The sequence below is a fragment of the Rhinatrema bivittatum genome, chromosome 1 (assembly GCF_901001135.1).
Source record: "Rhinatrema bivittatum chromosome 1, aRhiBiv1.1, whole genome shotgun sequence".
NCBI lineage: Eukaryota > Metazoa > Chordata > Amphibia > Gymnophiona > Rhinatrematidae > Rhinatrema > Rhinatrema bivittatum.
The window spans coordinates 293483100-293500648 of NC_042615.1; the positions used below are offsets into that span (position 1 = coordinate 293483100).

The window sequence follows — 17549 nt, forward strand, 5'->3', positions numbered from 1 at the left end:
ATCGGGCGCTCAGGTCAGCATGCCGCTTAACACTCGGTTGGACACGTGTTTTGGACGTGCTAGACTTACACCCAATGCAATACGGAGATTAGCGTGTCCAAAACATGCGTCCAATAGAGCACATATCTAATAGCTCTCATCACAAGCAAATTCCATGTAGGTGAAGCTATTAGCTATTATCCTACAATGCCACAAATTCCCACGCAGCCAAGGTGCCCATGTTAACATGGCAAATTTAACACCTGCCCAGGAGCAGACATTAAAGTATGCCACGTTCAAGGGCTCATGAAAAAAAAAATCTTGCTGTGATTCCTCCTATTAGTATCATCGCAATACTAAATAGGAGGAACCACGGAAAGCAGAATCATGCTACGCTCAAGGGCTCAGCAAAAAGAAAAATTCCTGCTTTCCGTGGTTCCTCCTATTAGTATCGTCACGATATAGTAGGAGGAACCACAGAAAGCAGCATCCCCAAGTTCTGGCCCAATTGAAGTGACTAACTTAATATTAAGTGTTTGGCACTTAATATTTATTTATTTAACATATTTCTATACCGGTCTTCATGAAGGGATTCATATCAGGCCGGTTTACATGGAACTTAGGGGAATAACTAGTAAACCAAGCAAGAGAGCCGAAGCAAAGTTACATATAACACGGAGATAGAACTTGGGGGCTAGAGTAGACAGGAAGTAGAAAGACAAAAATTAACTAGAGGTAAAATACATGTGAATAGTACTGAATAAATGAATAAATATTCATTTATTCACTCCTTCACTTACAGCCGATTGGCCATTCACTGTCACATGTCAGTGAAAGGACCCATCCCCTTTCAGAAGGCTGTCCTGAAAGGGGATTGTTCCTTTCCACTGAAAAGTGTCAGTGAAAAGGTCCAAATGGGCACTGCCCTGTTAGAAGGGAGGAGCGCTCTGGCCAGGCTGTTGTCTCTTCCGGAACTTGATGCAGAGTGCTAGGGATGCACACATTATCCATTGCGTGTCCCGTTTAGCACAGCAGCTCATTTGCCTATTGCATCGACCACTCAGGAGAGGTGCATGTGCATCTGCTCAAAAAACGGGTGCCCAGTTTGGACGCACATTTTTTACGCAATGATATTGCATCGCCTTGAAAATGGCTGGACACAGTAAGAGACTGCTGTGTGGGAAGGGGCAATTCTAGACCACCCACACTTTCGAAGGGCCTTGGAGAGAAGATGAGCGAACACCCCTCCCCCGGGGTACCTTTTTAAGAGAGGATGACGAAATGGAAAGTCAGGAAACTTGGAAAAGATAGAAATGTGAAGAAGGAATGAAGAAACAAGACATAACTGAGATAGAGATCAAGAAAAGAAGGACTAAACAGAAAGATAAATAAAACAAAAGCCACAAAAAAAAAAAAAGGAAAATAGATTTTTTTTTTGTGCTAATTAAATTAAATTTCTGTTTTGGTTCCTGGAGCCAAGCCCGACTCCTTGCCTTTAGCTTGGCGGTTCTCTCAACCATCCTGCCTTGCCAGTCATGTTTTGTACATTTTGCAGGAGTTTCCGGTACTTTCTTCTGTGAGCGCTGTTTCAGAATCTGCACCAAAAGTACCGAGAAATCCCTTAAAATATTTCGAAACCCAGTATTATCTAATTCTAACCAGTCGCCCTACACAACAATGACGCTGGCCTGGCCAACAAATCCCCTTTCTGCCCACCCGGAAGGACATCCCAGAATAACAAGCGTTTCCGGCTGCACAAAGATTATTTCAACTTTGCCCTGTCAACTTCTCTCTCTCTTCCGGTTAGGGTGCCCGCAGGTATGGCTGCTGTCAGTCGTTTCTTGCCTGCTGAATCCGCCTCCATCCTCACTTTTTCCAGTGTCGGCAGGTCGCGGGGGCCGGAGCAGCAGTAGTTCAGCCGTCTCTGCAGAGAAGCCTGCGTCGTATTGGAGAACTGGGGGTGTACAAGTGAGGTGTGGGAAGGAGATGGCGACGCTGGGATGGGAGAGGGAAGACTGTGGGCCGCCGGCAGCGGCTGCTTGAGGCTCCCAGGCTCGCGCTGGGTCGCCGGCTTGGAGCTCATGGGCGCCCTCTGTGTAATTGCAAAGTCCTGACGGGGGTGGGGGATGGCACGGGCTCCACCGCTGCAATCGCTTTGGGATGCTGGAGAACGTCCTCTAGGGTTAGTTCCGGCGTGTTTTGTTGAGAGATTCGGAGGCTTTCTTGTCGCCCCCTTCCTTTTTATTCTCTCTTCCCCCCCCCTTCCTTTTTTTTTTTTTTAATTTTGTTGCCTTACTCTTTGGAACCGGCCTCAAACGGCAAACATAAAAACAGCCTTGGTGTTGGAGAACTTCCTTTTTAAATTGCAATTTGTGAAAGACGGGAAAAAAATGGATTTTGGGGTGTCTGTGCCTTTTTTGATTTTGGAGGGTTTTTTGTGGGAAATAACGGAAACTTGCAAATGTCTGGAGTCTGGCTGCCTTGCGAGTAGTCATCGTCGGGATAGTTGTATCTTAAGTTATCATCTTTTATTAATTCGGGTTAGCTGCTTCTGCTACATGTGAAACCTACATTTCTCCCATTCATTCCCCAATTGAACGCTCATAGGCTGCTGGAGAGTTAACAGTGCCACTACGAGGGTGCTAAAATGATGAACTGTAACTTATTATTTAGTTTAATTTTATTTTGAGCAAGTTTTGTTAATCCTTTCTTTTTGCTTAAGATAAGTTGGATTCTGAGAAATCGATTTAGTGTGCAGCAGGGCTAAAAAAGCGAATAGAATATTAGGAGTTATTTGGGAAGGAATGAAAAAATATTCTTAGTCTCTCTTGATTTATTATGTGACTGCACCTTTAGTATAAGTATTTTTTAAGTCACTAAGTCGTGGAATTTGTCGTCAGATACCGTGGTCAAGGGTAACAGTGTAGCCGAGTTAAAAAAAAAAAAAAAAAATAAAAAAGTAGATAGAATTGGGTGTCTACATACGTCTGTCAGTGAGTAACAAAGAATGATTCTGCTGGTTTCTTACAAGTGACCATACTTGCTGTTAGAGACAGGATGTGGGCTCAGTGGACCTTTGGTCTGACCTAGCATGACACCTTTTATGTTCTTATGTTAGATTATACTTAAGGAAAGTTTTCATTCTGAATCATACTTAAAATGGGTAATTGTTTTAATTTATGTAAATTCACAAACGTAGCATAAGGTATTTTGTACATTTATGTTCATTTTTTATATTTGAAAAGAGATTCATTTTTTTTCTTCTAGAAATAAATCATGGTGCAACGCCTGACCTACCGTCGTAGGTTGTCCTACAATACAACCTCCAACAAGACTAGACTGTAAGATTTTTTTTTTCTGTAGTGTGAAATATTTAGCATTAGTTAATTTGTTATCATAATCATTTGTAACATTTTTGCATGTAGGTCCCGAACACCAGGTAACAGAATTGTGTACCTTTATACCAAAAAGGTTGGCAAGGCACCCAAGTCAGCATGTGGCATATGCCCAGGAAGACTGCGTGGTGTAAGTATGGTTCTTAAAAAAACACACTGCATTTCTTTCTGTTACACTGTGAAAGAGAATTGCTTCCTACTCTGATCAGAAATGTTGTTAAGAATAATAGCAATCAAATTCAGCATTTCAACTTAAATGTGATACGTCAATGGTTTTGTGGATTATTTTTCTGCACAATGAGTCATGGATACTCAGAAGTTTTAAATAGCTAATGAGCCAACATTGATGTTTTGCTATGTCACTGGTTAGGGCAGGAGTGGAGACAAATTTTGAAACTTAGATGTTTGTGAAAAGTTTTGAGCCAGGGAGATTTGTTTGCTATTTTGTTATGTTTGTTTGGTTATTTGTTTTCAGTTTTTAGGAGGGTGTGTTTTTTTGGTGTTTTTTTTTTTTTTACTGCTTTTGTTTTACTTTTTTATTTTTCCTTTTCCCTGTACATACCCGTAGCCCCTGTGACATAGTAAGGGCAAAGGGCCTTAGCTGCCATTTTGATTACTGGCAGCTGACGGCCCCGGCCCAAGTGCAGGAGATCGCTCCCGGACCCCTGCTGGACCACCAGGGACTTTTGGCAGGTCTTGGGGGGGGGGGGGGGGGTTGTAGTTAATTAAATTTAAAGGGATGGGATTTGGTTTTCTTTTTTTCCTACAGAAAGAGAACAATAATAGTTTTCTGAACTGGGGAGTGGATTGAAATGGCCCTCCCCAGACTCAAAAACAAAATGGGGACAAAAAAGAATTTTATGCACTCCCCTAATTTGCTCCATCGGAGGCCCAGGAACAGAGCCGGTTTAGCACACCATTTTTTTTTTTTTTATTTTAAATTTTCCTCCTCTGAATCCTAGGTGCGTCTTATGGAGCGAAAAATATGGTACTGACTGAAAGGGTGTCTGAACTTTTGCATATGCCATATTCATTTTTTTTTATCAGTTTTTGATCTAAAATCAACAAATAGTAATTTTGAATTAAAAATTGTAGAAAAGTTTAATTTTGTAGGATGCTTAAACTGTGTGTGTGTGTGTGTGTGTTGCTCATGGCGTGGTATCAGCAGACTGTGGGCAGATTGGTTGGTGATGAATGGGTAATATTGTCCCACTAGTGCCAAGAAGATTGGATGTTTTGAGGAATAGCCTCATTTGATTAGTAGTTGTTTACAACAAAGCTTGCTGGTAAGGCAAGACATGGGAGGAGGAGGAGGAGTTGATTAAGTATGGGATCTTGTATGCTCATCTATTTAAGATGAGAGAAACCAATGAGGAATAAAGTGAAGGAATGAGATCCTACAAGCTGTTAAGCTTCTACAACTGGCAGATGGGTTTTATTCTTGCAGTGTGGGCAAGAGTAACTGAGCAGGCTAGATGAGCCAATTTGTCGTTTCCTGCCATCATCATCTACTATGTGTTACTGTTGGGATTTTGGTAGGACTTTTTAATATTGTCTGACAGGAATATCTTTTATTTTGTGCTGTTATGTTTTAAGTTGTTTATAATTGTACCTAATTGCAGACAGACCTGTTATCTGATATAAACCGGTATGATATGATCTGTATCATGAATGTCGGTATAAAAAAGTACTAAATAAATAGTGATTCCAAATCCCAGTGAGTCCTCCAGAAGGGATGCAAGAAAGTATATCTAGGGAGGAAATGAGCAGGCTGTTCTGCTTTTTCTAAACTCTTATTTTGTGATTATTTTCATTTATGATTTTTGCAAAGTTACAGGCCAAAAGGGGTTAATTTTCAGGGAGGATAAGTTGCAAAACTTTTTATGTGGGTAAATAACCTGTTGGACAACATTAAAAAGCCCCTTTGAAAATTACTAATCCCCACTGCTGAGGGTTAAAGCTATGCCATAAACAGTATACACACTTTTACCTTTAGGGTGGGGGGTGAAGGAATGGGACTAGGTTGGTACAGGGAAAGTACATGCAGAGATTTAATTTTGAAATCTTCGAACATGCTTTCACGCATGTACTTTGCACCTGCTTCAGAGTAGATACAAAAGTACCTGCCTGTTGGCCTGAGATTTTAAAAAGAATCTCCACAGGCAATTTCCCTTTGAAAATTAGATTGTGGGTCTAGTTTCCACTGCTGGCTTTCTGACAAGTCATGCCATGTTGCCAACCTTTTCCTCATTGCAGCTGGAATGGAATGTGAAATTGAGGGCACTTTTTTTCAGTAGCTTTGGAAATTATCCTCACTGCATATTCAGTTTAAAGCTTTAAACATTAATAATGATTCTGCAGTGCATATCATTATTTTATTATGGCTTGGGGGGGGGGGGGGCACGTGAAACGTTTTGAAGCTGAAAAGGGGTCTTGTGTGTCCTGAAAGGTTGGGAGTCCCCGATCCAGTACTTCAAATTGTTTGAGGAAAAACAGTGGGCCCTTGAGTTACAACCCGGATCGAGCTACGACCAACTCGGGTTACGACCAACTTTCCTGGTCTTGAGTTACGAACAAAATTCTGGTTTTGAGTTACGAACAGATCTCGAGTTACAACCAAAATATTGAGAGAGAGACTAGCCATAATGTCCTCATACTAGGTAGGTATTTATACCTCTGTATGAGGCCCACCTAGTTACTCGAGGTGAGGTGTAGGTATTAGTGTAGGGGTTAGGGGCCACTTTGACATGCAGAATGTGGCGTACAAACAGTGCACTCTTGTGAATATTTGATTAACTTCGGAGTGGGGAAACTCACCCAAAGATGAGATTTGTACAATGTTCTCTCAACCTAGCTTGATGTTATCCAGGTAGAGAATCCATATGCAGATATTGTAAAGGAACTGGTGGAGGAGGTGAAATTGTTTCTGGTAGGCTAGGCACATTTTATAACTTTTTGGTGAGTACATTAGGAAATTATTGGTGTTTCTGGTAATTACAGACATTATACAACCATTTTTTAATATAGAAATGTTAAGTAAGGGGTGCTTTTGGGAGGTTTGGAACGCATTATGGGTATTTCCATTATTTCCTATGGAAAAAAGTCTTGACTTACAACCAACTTGAGTTACAACCAGCCCTCTGGAACCAATTAAGTTCGTAAGTCAAGGGAGCACTGTATATATGTATTGATGTATCTTTTTATTTAGTCTTGAATTTATAAATGTGTATAAATATAATTCTGATGTTTGATTAATCAAAATGACTGTTTAGCTGAGAATATAAAATACTAAAATGTTCTCTCCTCCGTGTAGGTTCGTGCTGTCAGACCTAAAGTCCTGATGAGACTGTCTAAAACAAAAAAACATGTCAGCAGAGCTTATGGTGGTTCCATGTGTGCAAAATGTGTCCGTGACAGGTAAAATTCAAATTTGTATTTGTGGGGGGGGGGGGTTTAAGTATGAATGTAGTAAAAGTACATTTTAATGCAATTTGTAATCTAATCCATATGTATTCATGTATTTCTTGTTATATTTGGAATATATATATGGTCCTCATAGTCACTATAAAAGCAAGACCTATGCATTGCCTGTATGTTGCTGATTTTAGTTCCTTGCAGCATACTAATTTAAAGGTGGTGGTACATGTGTTTTCATAATCACATTGGGTCCCTTCAAATATCAGTTGATTTGAGTTCCAGCTTGAATCTGCTTTGTTTGACAGTTACTGGACATGAAAAATAAAGTGCTTTCTGTGATATACTGACATCCTGGACAGAGTTTGAAAAATTCCTCAGGGCCTTAATTGCAAGCGATAAAATTCACTCACATTGCATCAAAATAATTTATACATAGTGGAGTACATTTCTTCCCTCACAGTGCATGTTCCCCACTCCTTTCTCCCTTTCCCCTTCTGTCTCCCCACTCTGCTGCTGCAACCCTGCAGAGACTTAGCCTGCTCCGATAAGGCTACACCTCACCCATAGGAAAATCAGCAAGTGGACTTTTTAAACTGTATCATGGACATTAGACAGTCTGTTCTGATGTGCTATTCCTGCTAAGATTCATATTATGTTTTCGTTATGTAGTAAGTAACTGTGGGGTGGGGGAGCAAGGGGTGTCTGACAGCCCAGCAGCTATAATTTGATTCCCAGACCCAGGTCCTGCTTCTCTGGCTGCAATGCAGCATTCACAGACCCTGGGAGGGTGGTCAGTATATTATATCAGAGTGCACCTTTACCAGCTTGCAAAGGGAACAGTAGTCTGTGCCTTTTAACTGAAGACCATAGCTTACTCCTGCGGGAATTCTGCGCTACTGCGGAATGCAGAATTTGCGCAAAATTCTCCCTTCCCGTAGATTTCCTCCATCGCTGTTCTTCCTCGCACAGTTGCCTCACGATTTCCTCCCATGCTGGAAAAGGATTAAAAAAACCGGAAGCATGCACACGGACAGTGTACAATCTGGGACAGTGAAGTCAGGTGGCACACGGAGAGTGGGGGATCGCAGCATGGCATGGGCGGCTTGAAGTTATCAAGCCTCACTGTCGCCCCTCCAGATCCAGGCAGTGAAGCTCTAGAACCTTTATGCACATCGCTGTTACCCATGCAGCGTGAGTGCTGGGATACATCTCTGCAGCAGTCAGTGAGCACACTTACGATTTCATCTTACCTACCTCTCCTTGACTGTGATATCAGTGTAACAGAAGAATAGTGAAAATGTGGTTTTTATTGTATAAACCTGCTAAAATTCATGAGTGATATGGAACAAGTTAATAGGGAGCAATTGCTTACCTTTTTAAATAGTATTAGGGGGAGAGGGAAGAGGGAAAGGAAAAGAGGGGGAGAGAGAAGGGAGGGGGAAGGGGGAAAGAGAGAGGGGCTAAAGGGGCCCTGGTATGGATACTCAGGTGGAGGTTAGCAACAACTGCAGCAGTCCCTGCCAGCTTGGCTCTTCTGCCAGCAGCAGCAATTGACACTGCTTGCAGATGAATCAAGTTGCCAGGGACACTCAGGTGGAGGGGCGTCAGCAGTTGCTGCCATTGCTGACTAGTGACTGTCTAGTGTCACTGAGAGTGATTGGTGCTGGGCTGAGATCTTTTCAGCTGCCAGGGCCAGTGAGATGGGGTGGAAGGCTGCCAGAAGGAAATCACTAACAGGCCGGGGGAGCACACTGTTACCCCGCGTCCAAACCTCATACCCCCCTCTTAAACTAATAGCGCCTGCAACATGCAAATGCATGTTGATGGCCCTATTAGTTATTCCCGCGCGATTCAGTAAGTAAAATGTGCAGCCAAGCCACACATTTTACTTTCAGAAATTAGCGCCTACCCAAAGGTAGGCGTTAATTTCTGCCGGCACCAGGGAAGTTGGAGGTCCTAAAAGTTTAATATAATTTAAAAAAAAAAAAAGTAAAATTGGCTCGCGGGTTGAGAACAGATGCTGGCAAAATTGAGCATCTGCTGTCAAACTCGCTGACAGCTGCCGCTTCCATCAAAAAAGAGGTGCTAGGGACGCGCTAGTGTCCCTAGCGCCTCTTTTTACCGCGGGCCTAATTTGCATGTTTGTCCCCCCTGAATCGCACGCACAGGAGAGCGGGCGCTTGCCCTTGCCCGCTCTCCCGTGACCTTTACTGTATTGGCCTGTAAGTGAGAATGTGAAGGCTTTGTTTTCTGTACTATTATTTAAATGAAAATACTGGATTTCACTGTAATGCAGAATAATTTGCAAAAAATATTGTTTTGAAAAATGTGCAGAATTTAGAAAATGTGTGCGCAGAATTTTCAATTTTTTGGTGCAGAATTTTTATTTTTTTTGCGCAGAGTTCCCCCAGGAGTAATAGCTGCAGTGGTTAGGCAGAAGGGAGGAAATACCCCTGTTAGGCTGCATATGAAGCTCAGTATGCCATAGTCCAGAAATGAGCAATTATTAACTGGAACATAAAAAATAAAGACAAAACTAAATAAAGATTTAACAATTGTAAGCTGGCAACTTTAACAGCTCTTCACAGGCAATGTAAAGGTCTGATGTTTCTGCCTTTCTCTCTCTCCTCCCTAGAGAGCATGCCCATATAGTTCTAGCTAAGTCCTATTGACTATCAAGAGCCACTGCCATAGTGGCGGCTGTCTTTCCTCAATTCCTGGGCTTAAGCACCAAAAGGATACTTTAAAGTGAACAGTTAAGTGTGTTTCCTAGCGTGTAGCCAGATGGACTCAGGACCAATAGATTACATGCACCCCTGCTAGCAGATGGAGACAGTCAGATTTCAAAGCTGACGTCACCTTAGTTACACCCCTGCAGTATTTCTCTGTCTGCTAGCAGATGTGGACAAGCCTTCCCTATTAGGATTGCTGTACCCTTTAGAAGAAGAAATTCTACTTTTAAATTGGAGAAAGATTGAGCCCCGCTCTCCTGCAGTGATACCTAAAAGTCCCTCCCTCAGTTGAGAATTCCTGAGGTGATTTCCGAGATCCCTCAGAGGTATTCCTTGGTCCAGTAGCCAGTCTCCAGCTTAGACATGACTGCTGAAGCAGCTGAAAGGCAGCGGGTGTAGGAAGCCGAGCGTGGCGGAGATAGCCAAAGCCCTCCCGCCCTCCAGCAGCTAGACACAGTTTTTGTACTCAGCCGGTAAGCACTGAGTCCAGGTAAGTAAAGAAAGAAGAGGATTCCTGTCAATTCAGAGACATGGGGCTTCAGGAAGCCTTTCTCTGGTCTCCTTGCTCGGCACGCTGTACCGACGATGTTCCGATTCCATTGGGGAAAGGGAAGGGGGCTTCCGAGCAGGTTGAGCAGCCCTCCGGTGGGCTAGGCCCCGCTTCAGACTCTGCCACGTGGCAGGCTGCAGCAGTGCCATCTTATGCACGGGTCGTGCGTCTCCATTGCCCTCCATAGCTTGTCGGTATGCGCGGTGCGTGCCAGCCCTGCATGCACGCTGTGCGCCTAACGTACATATGTGTGCGCATACGCACGCTTCTACTTGCATGCACGGGACCAAATCTCTGCGAACTCTATTTCAAGTGTTAGCCGGCTAACAAAAGTTACCATGGATTATGGCTTCAGCAGCCAAGAAGCATAAGTGGCATTCTTTGTGCTGTCTGCCATATTAGGGCTGCACAGTCTGATCTGGAGTCCATCCTGTGTCTCCTCTGTGAGGAGGCTCAGGGAGGGTTGAACTCCCAGAACTTTTCCAAGCCCAGTTCCTCCGATTCAGAAGATGGGTTAGCCACAATTTTTATCCAGTAGTATCCTGGATCTGAGTAATGCCGGGGCTGGGTCTACCTCGGGAGATTGCAATTCAGCTGCACTTACCCCAGCTCCTCCTGGGCTAGGTATGGACCTGGTGGCCGTTTCTTGGGTAGAATATTTTCAGGCTGGCAAGCCTTCATACAGACAGTCTCTCTCTGCCCATGCCCTGACCGAGTTTCAGCCAGGAAAGCCTTGCTCCCCCAACCTTATCAGCATACCTTGAGACATGCCTCGTCTCACTAAGGATATCCCTGACAGGGACCCAGACACCATGGACGAATAAGGGGATACAGACACATTGGAGGATGGTGAAATCCCTCTAGGCTTGGAGCCATATCGGACCATGTTCCGGTTTTTCCATAGAGATGAATTGCCGGCCCTGGTTTCCCAAACCTTGAAGACTGAGAGATCCTGGCACGGACCCTCTGACGGAACCAAAGAACCACCCCATCCTGGAGTCTCTACAGAAAGCCTCTTGTATTTCCCAATGCTGGAAGCTATCCAAGAGTTGATTGACCTGGAATGGGGTGCCCTGGAAGCCAGCTTTAAAGGAGGTCGGGCATTGGAAACTCTGCACCATCTGGATCTGGTGGCCAGCGAACTCCTGCATTTCCCCAAAGTGGACGCCCTGGTCTGTGCTGTTTTGAAGCGAAGAACTATCCCAGTGGAAGGAGGAGCAGCCTTAAAGGACACATATGATAGGCTGCTGGAGTTCATCCTTAAGCATTTGACGCAACAGCAATGACACTGCAAATTGCTTCCTGTTGTGCCTTGGTGGCATGCTCATGCCTGCTCCTCTCGAGAGAGGCAGATAACTCTGGAGCACCTTCAAGAGAGAATATGAAGCCTGCTACTGCCTTTTTAGTGGATACAGGCTCTGATCTAGTCCGTATCTCTGCCGGAGGAGTGGCCTCAGTGATAGCAGCCAGAAGACAGCTATGGCTGCAGAATTGGTCAGTGGACATGACCTCTAAGGCAAATCTTACAAAGATACCCTTTAAGGGGTCCCTCCTATTTGGTAGCCAGCTGGAAAAGCTGGCCAGTAAGTGGGGTTAATCTCCAGTGCCTCAGCTACCGGAAGATAAGAGAAGGTCACAGCGCTCTTCGTCTGAGGGGTCGGTCCAGGGGCTCCTAGCACTTTCGGCCCTACAGGAACTCATTTACAATGTCTCTGTCCTTTCAGAGTAGACAACTGAAGAGAGAGGGATTGGTTCAGGTTTGGCCCGAACTCCCCAGTGAAGTTTTGCCGACCCATCTACGGGACGAGGAGATGGGGGGTCGACTATCCCTTTCTATCAGCGCCGGGTTGAGATCATGTCTGACAAATGGGTACTGGATATCATTCGAGAAGGATATGAGCTGGGATTTCGCAGCATTCCTCTGGACACGTTCATGAGGTCTCCATGCCACTCCCAGCACAAGAAGTTGGCAATGGAATCTACCTTGACAAGGCTCCTCAATTTGAGGGCTATAATTCCAGTACCTGAGCCCCAGGAAAATACGGGGTGCTATTCCATTTATTTCATAGTAACCAAGAAGGAGGGTTCCTTTCACCCCATCCTGGACCTCAAGAGCGTCAGCAGTCATCTACGAGTAATTCATTTCTACATGGAAACTCTACGCTCCGTCATAATGGCTGTACAATCGGGGGAGTACTTAACCTCCTTGGACCTCTTGGAGGCCTACCTCCACATTCCAGTGCGACAAGACCATCAGTGTTTGCTATGCTTTGCAGTGCTAAGCCGCCATTATCAGTTCCGGGCACTGCCTTTCAGCCTGGCCACCGCCCCCAGACCATTTCCTTACCGTCCTAGGATGGACTCAAGGACACAGAAGACTACCGCTTCCTCTGCATTTAAACAGTAAGCTTTTCACGTGGTATCTGGAAATCTTGAAACTGGTACGCAAGACGGACCGCTTTTGTGTTCTTCACGATGGAAGGAAACAAGGCGAGGCAGCTTCGCGAGCTACTTTAGGTCACTAGATCAAGGAGGTAATTATGGGAGCTTATGTAGAGTTATGGAAGCCTTACCCTTACCCACTAGGGCACAGGCAGTATCCTGGGCGGAAGCAAAGCTACTGTCTCCCGTTGACATCTGCCAAGCAGAGACATGGTCTTCCTTGCATACCTTCTCCAGGTTCTATCACTTGGACGTTCGAGCCCGAGAGGACGCAGCCTTTGCAAGGGCGCTGCTAACCAGACCGCGGGCAGCCTCCCACCCCATTTGGGAGTAGCTTTTGTACATCCCATTGGCCCTGAGTCCATCTGGCTACATGCTAGGAAATGGAGAAATTACTTACTTGATAATTTTTGTTTTCCTTAGTGTAGACAGATGGACTCAGCACCCCGCCCATGGCTGCCCAAGAACAGTGCCAGGGCATCGCTCATGAGGTGAATATCGATTCCAAGAGGTTAGGGTAAGCTGGTACCCAATCCCTAGATCAGGGCATCTATAATCTTGCTGGAATTCAACACTTATGTTTGGTTGAGTACAGTTACGGTTATCAGTTTTGATTCAAGTTTTGAATCAAGTTTTTTTTCAATAGTATGACCAGTGGCTTTTGAAGAGAATACTGGAGGGCTGAGGTCACTGCAGGGGTATATCTAAAGTGATGACAGCTTTGAAACCTGACTCAGTCTCCCATCTGCTAGCAGGGGAGCATATAACCCATTGGTCCTGAGTCCATCTGTCTACACTAAGGAAAACAAAATTATCAGGTTAAGTAATTTCTCCATTTGTATAGATCCATGGTAACAGTAATGATAGCAGAAAAAGACCAAAATGGTCGATCTAGTCTGCCCAGCAAGCTTTCCAAGATAGTAACTGCCGCTCCTTGCACGTTACCCCCCACGTTTCTGTTAAGGGTAGTTAAGGTGCGACTGCAACTTGAGTATTATGTGCAGATCTGGTCGCCCCCTTCTCAAAAAAGACATAGTGGGAAAAGTACACAGAAGGGTGACAAAAAATGATAAAAGGGATAGAACAGCTCCCTTATGGGGAGAGGTTAAACAAATTAAGGCTCTTCATGTAGGAAAAGATGACTGAGATGATTGAAATGTATTACCTTTTCAAACACTAAGACACTTACTACTAGGGACACTGTTGCTGGAGGGCGTGGTCAAGGGAACTAATATAGTGGGGTTCAAAAGAAGGTTGGACAAATTTCTGAAGGAAAAGCCCATTAACAGTTCTTAGCCAGGTAAATTTGGAAAAGCCAGTGCTAATCCTTGGGAGTGAGATACAAAAAATGTATTAACTTTTGGGGTCTGCTGGGTTCTTTTGAACTGTATCGGCCCTGTTGGAAACAAAATGTGGGCTCAGTAGAGCTTGGCCTGACACAACATGGAGCTTATGTTCTGACTTGGGCATGTTCCACCTTGCTGTATCATATGCCTGGAACAACTTTATAAAGTTGATGCACCATGCTACCTTGGCCTGATGCAAGTCCTGCTTAAAAATCCACTGTTTTGACTGCTGTTAAACCTTAAACCCAAGCCATTGCCTGATCATAGCCTTGTTGATTTTAATCATATCTTCTATGATAAATAAATTACCCAGAATCTTGTGTCTTTGTGTCTGTGACTGACTAGATAGTAAGCTCCACGAAGAAGATGCTGTTCCTTGTGTGTTTTTGTATAGCACTATAGGAATTGGAATTAGTTCAGTTGAAATCTCAACTGAGGTCAGAGCACAGTGTGAAACTGAGCATGTTTTAAGCTGCCTTGCCATTGCTTAATGCCTGTGATCACCAGCTGCCTCAATTACTTGGTTTCCTTTAGGGAAAAAAATCTCTAATGTTCAGTAATATATTTGTTACATAGAAATTTATGAAATGTTGTCATTATGAAATGTTCACACATTTCAAAGGTACAACCAAATGTATCTGAGTCAAAGACCCTGTTTAAAGTCTTTGAGGCACAGACTGAAGATTGTTGATGTATTGGTGGCAGGAATAATATTACTTGGATGGGGGGGGGGGGGGGGGAAGTTGGAAGAGCTAAGGTGAAGTACACATTCTTTTCCTTTATTATACCTTGCTGCTGTAGAATGGGTGGGGAAACAAGCTGGGTTTTTTCCCTAGATGATATAAAGCTCTTGTATTCTCTTCCCTTTTTAGGATCAAACGTGCATTCCTTATTGAGGAACAGAAGATTGTCGTAAAGGTGTTGAAGGCACAAGCACAGAGTCAAAAATCTAAGTAAATGAATTTATTTGTATTGCCCTTGTTGTAATAAAGGAGAAATAAATGTTTTCCTGTATCCATCATTCATGTATGAGCCTTTTGTAACTATATTCTTCTTCTGTTGCTCTTTTTTGTAAATCCATAAGCTATTGCAAGTATGCACACTGAAATTCCGGGAAATGGTTGTAAGAGCTCTGCAAATGTATTTTCCTTAAGTGTTGGAGAATTTCAAGGTTTAACACTACACTTACACCCATCTTGTGGCTGCTTGTACATTCCTACAGGAAAAATACTGTAGAATACACAATTTTGCTACACCAGCACAAGTATTAAAAGTGAATCAATTGTTTAATGACAGTAACATTTTAGGATATATCATCCTCTAATGCACATGATTGTAAATATTTGTAGGGTGGTTGCACGGGTTAGTGTACTTCACAGCACAACAAATCCCCATTCTGACAGAAAATCACAAAGCCCAGATTAAGAAAAAAAAAATATATACAGCATGTTTCCTAGTTGCTGAAAATGAGGGGGGGGGAGTTCATAAACGGAGGGACAGAAATCAGTTTTCAGTGGGTAGCAGCACTGTGGCTGAGCAATGGAAGAGCTATGGTTGAAGTGTAAGTGCAAATAAATTACTCTTGGCTGCAAAATACTTACAATATATAATCAACATTTATATCATGCCTTTCCTGTCAGGGAATTCAAGGTGTATTCCAGATAATACAAAAACACATTATTTGAGGGAACTGTAGTACATGAAAATCTGAGATATACCGTAATATGCTACAGTCAGTGGATAATTGAACAAAGGATTACTATGGCTATAGGACTTGTGCATAAAGTTGTCGTCAGTAGACAAATGGGTACAGTACTGGTCATGTTGTGATCTTTTGAACAAGGGTATATAAAACATTTAAAAATAAATAGATATAATAGATTTGAGATTTATGAATGTCTTTACAGGGTGTTTGAGGTTGTGTACAGGGTTTTAGAGGCATTTGTGTTATCAGTTGATGGCAAATGCTGCTTCAAAAATAAGGGGAATGGAACGGCTGCCCTACAATGAAAGGCTAAAGAAGTTAGGGCTATTCAATTTGGAGAAGAGAAGATTGGGGGGGATATGATAGAAGTCTACAAAATCATGAAAGGACTTGAACAAGTTAATGTAAATCAGTTATTTACTCTCAGATAAAGACCAGGGGGCACTCCATGAAGTTAGCAAGTAGCTCATTTAAAACAAATCAATGTTTTTTTTTCCCCTGCTTGGCTCACGGTTATGTCCTGGAATTCATTGCCAGAGGATATGGTTACAGCAGTTAGTGTAACTGGGTTTAAAAAAAGGTTTGGATAAATTCTTAGAGGAAAAATCCATAATCTACTATTACAGTAATTAATAAGCAATAGTAGCTTGTGATTTATCTAATGTTTGGGTACTTGCCAGGTACTTGTGGCTTGGATTGGCCACTGTTGGAAACAGGATACTGGGCTTGATGGACCCTTGGTCTGACCCAGTAATGCATACCTTATGTTTGTATGTAAAAAGCCATGTTTTTGTAAAGAATGGAAGTTGGGGCACGTCTTGAGGAAGAGAATTCCATGTTGTTGGGACCACACCTACAAATTTTTCTTCCTTGTGCTGGAAAGGTTCATGGTTTTGGGTGACTGCACCACTAGGTGTGCCAGAGTCTAGACATAGAGGGGGGGTGGGTATGTAGGGAGTGAGAGAATTTCTTAGATTGGTTTTAAACCTTTGTTATTTGGTTTATTATATTTGCTATATCTTTTTTTTTTATATAAATCAGTGATGTAAAATAAGTGTAAAACTATAGACATAAAATAAACACAATACAATAATAAACATAAAAATCAAAACATGCAGTAATCAACAGTAATAAAATTTGTGTAAAAAATGTAATTTATAAACAAAGTTAATCAGGGAAGGCCTAGTCAGTCTTGAGTAACTTCCTGAATTTAAAATAATCCCTTTCAAGTTGAACAATATGTGGGAGTTCCAGAAGGTAGGAGCAAGAAAGCAAAGGACACTTCCTGAGTACCCTCCCTAATGATCTCTCTAAAAGAAGGTACTTGAACAGATTATGCTGAGAAGAGTGGAGTGAGTGATATGGGACATAAAGTACTAAGAACATGCTATACTGGGTCAGACCAAGGGTCCATCAAGCCCAGCAACCTGTTTCCAACAGTGACCAATCCAGGCCAAGTACCCAAAAGTTAAGTCTATTTCATGTTACTGTTGCTAGTAATAGCAGTGGCTATTCTCTAAGTCAACTTAATTAATAGCAGGTAATGGACTTCTCCTCTAAGAACTTATCTAATCCTTTTTTTTTAAACACAGCTATACTAACTGAACTAATCACGTCCTCTGGCAACAAATTCCAGAGTTTGTGTGAGTGAAGAAGAACTTTCTCCGATTAGTTTAAATATGCCACATGCTAATTTCATGGAGTGCCCCCTAGTCTTTCTATTATCTGAAAGAGTAAATAACCGATTCACATCTACCCATTCTAGACCTCTCATGATTTAAACACCTCTATCATATCCCCCTCAGCCGTCTCTTCTCCAAGCTGAAAAGTCCTAACCTCTTTAGTCTTTCCTCATAGGGGAGCTGTTCCATTCCCCTTATTTTAGTCGCCCTTCTCTGTACCTTCTCCATCGCAATTATATTTTTTGAGATGCGGCGACCAGAATTGTACACAGTATTCAAGGTGCGGTCTCACCAAGGAGCG

At 42.9% G+C, this 17549-nt stretch overlaps 1 protein-coding gene across 3 annotated transcripts; it reads left to right on the forward strand.

Moving 5' to 3' along the window:
• The first annotated feature begins 1726 nt into the window (after nt 1-1726).
• RPL34 (ribosomal protein L34) lies at nt 1727-14882 on the forward strand. Of its 3 annotated transcripts, none has more exons than XM_029596457.1 (5): nt 1727-1797; nt 3247-3320; nt 3405-3504; nt 6688-6791; nt 14734-14882. In XM_029596457.1, the coding sequence occupies exons 2-5, from the start codon at nt 3256-3258 to the stop codon at nt 14816-14818; spliced, it is 354 nt and encodes a 117-aa protein (XP_029452317.1). In that variant the 5' UTR covers nt 1727-1797; nt 3247-3255; the 3' UTR covers nt 14819-14882. The 3 variants fall into 3 exon arrangements, with proteins under 3 accessions (XP_029452317.1, XP_029452325.1, XP_029452335.1); XM_029596465.1 differs by lacking the exon at nt 1727-1797 and adding an exon at nt 1830-1952; XM_029596475.1 differs by lacking the exon at nt 1727-1797 and adding an exon at nt 1923-1947.
• The last annotated feature ends 2667 nt before the right edge of the window (nt 14883-17549 follow it).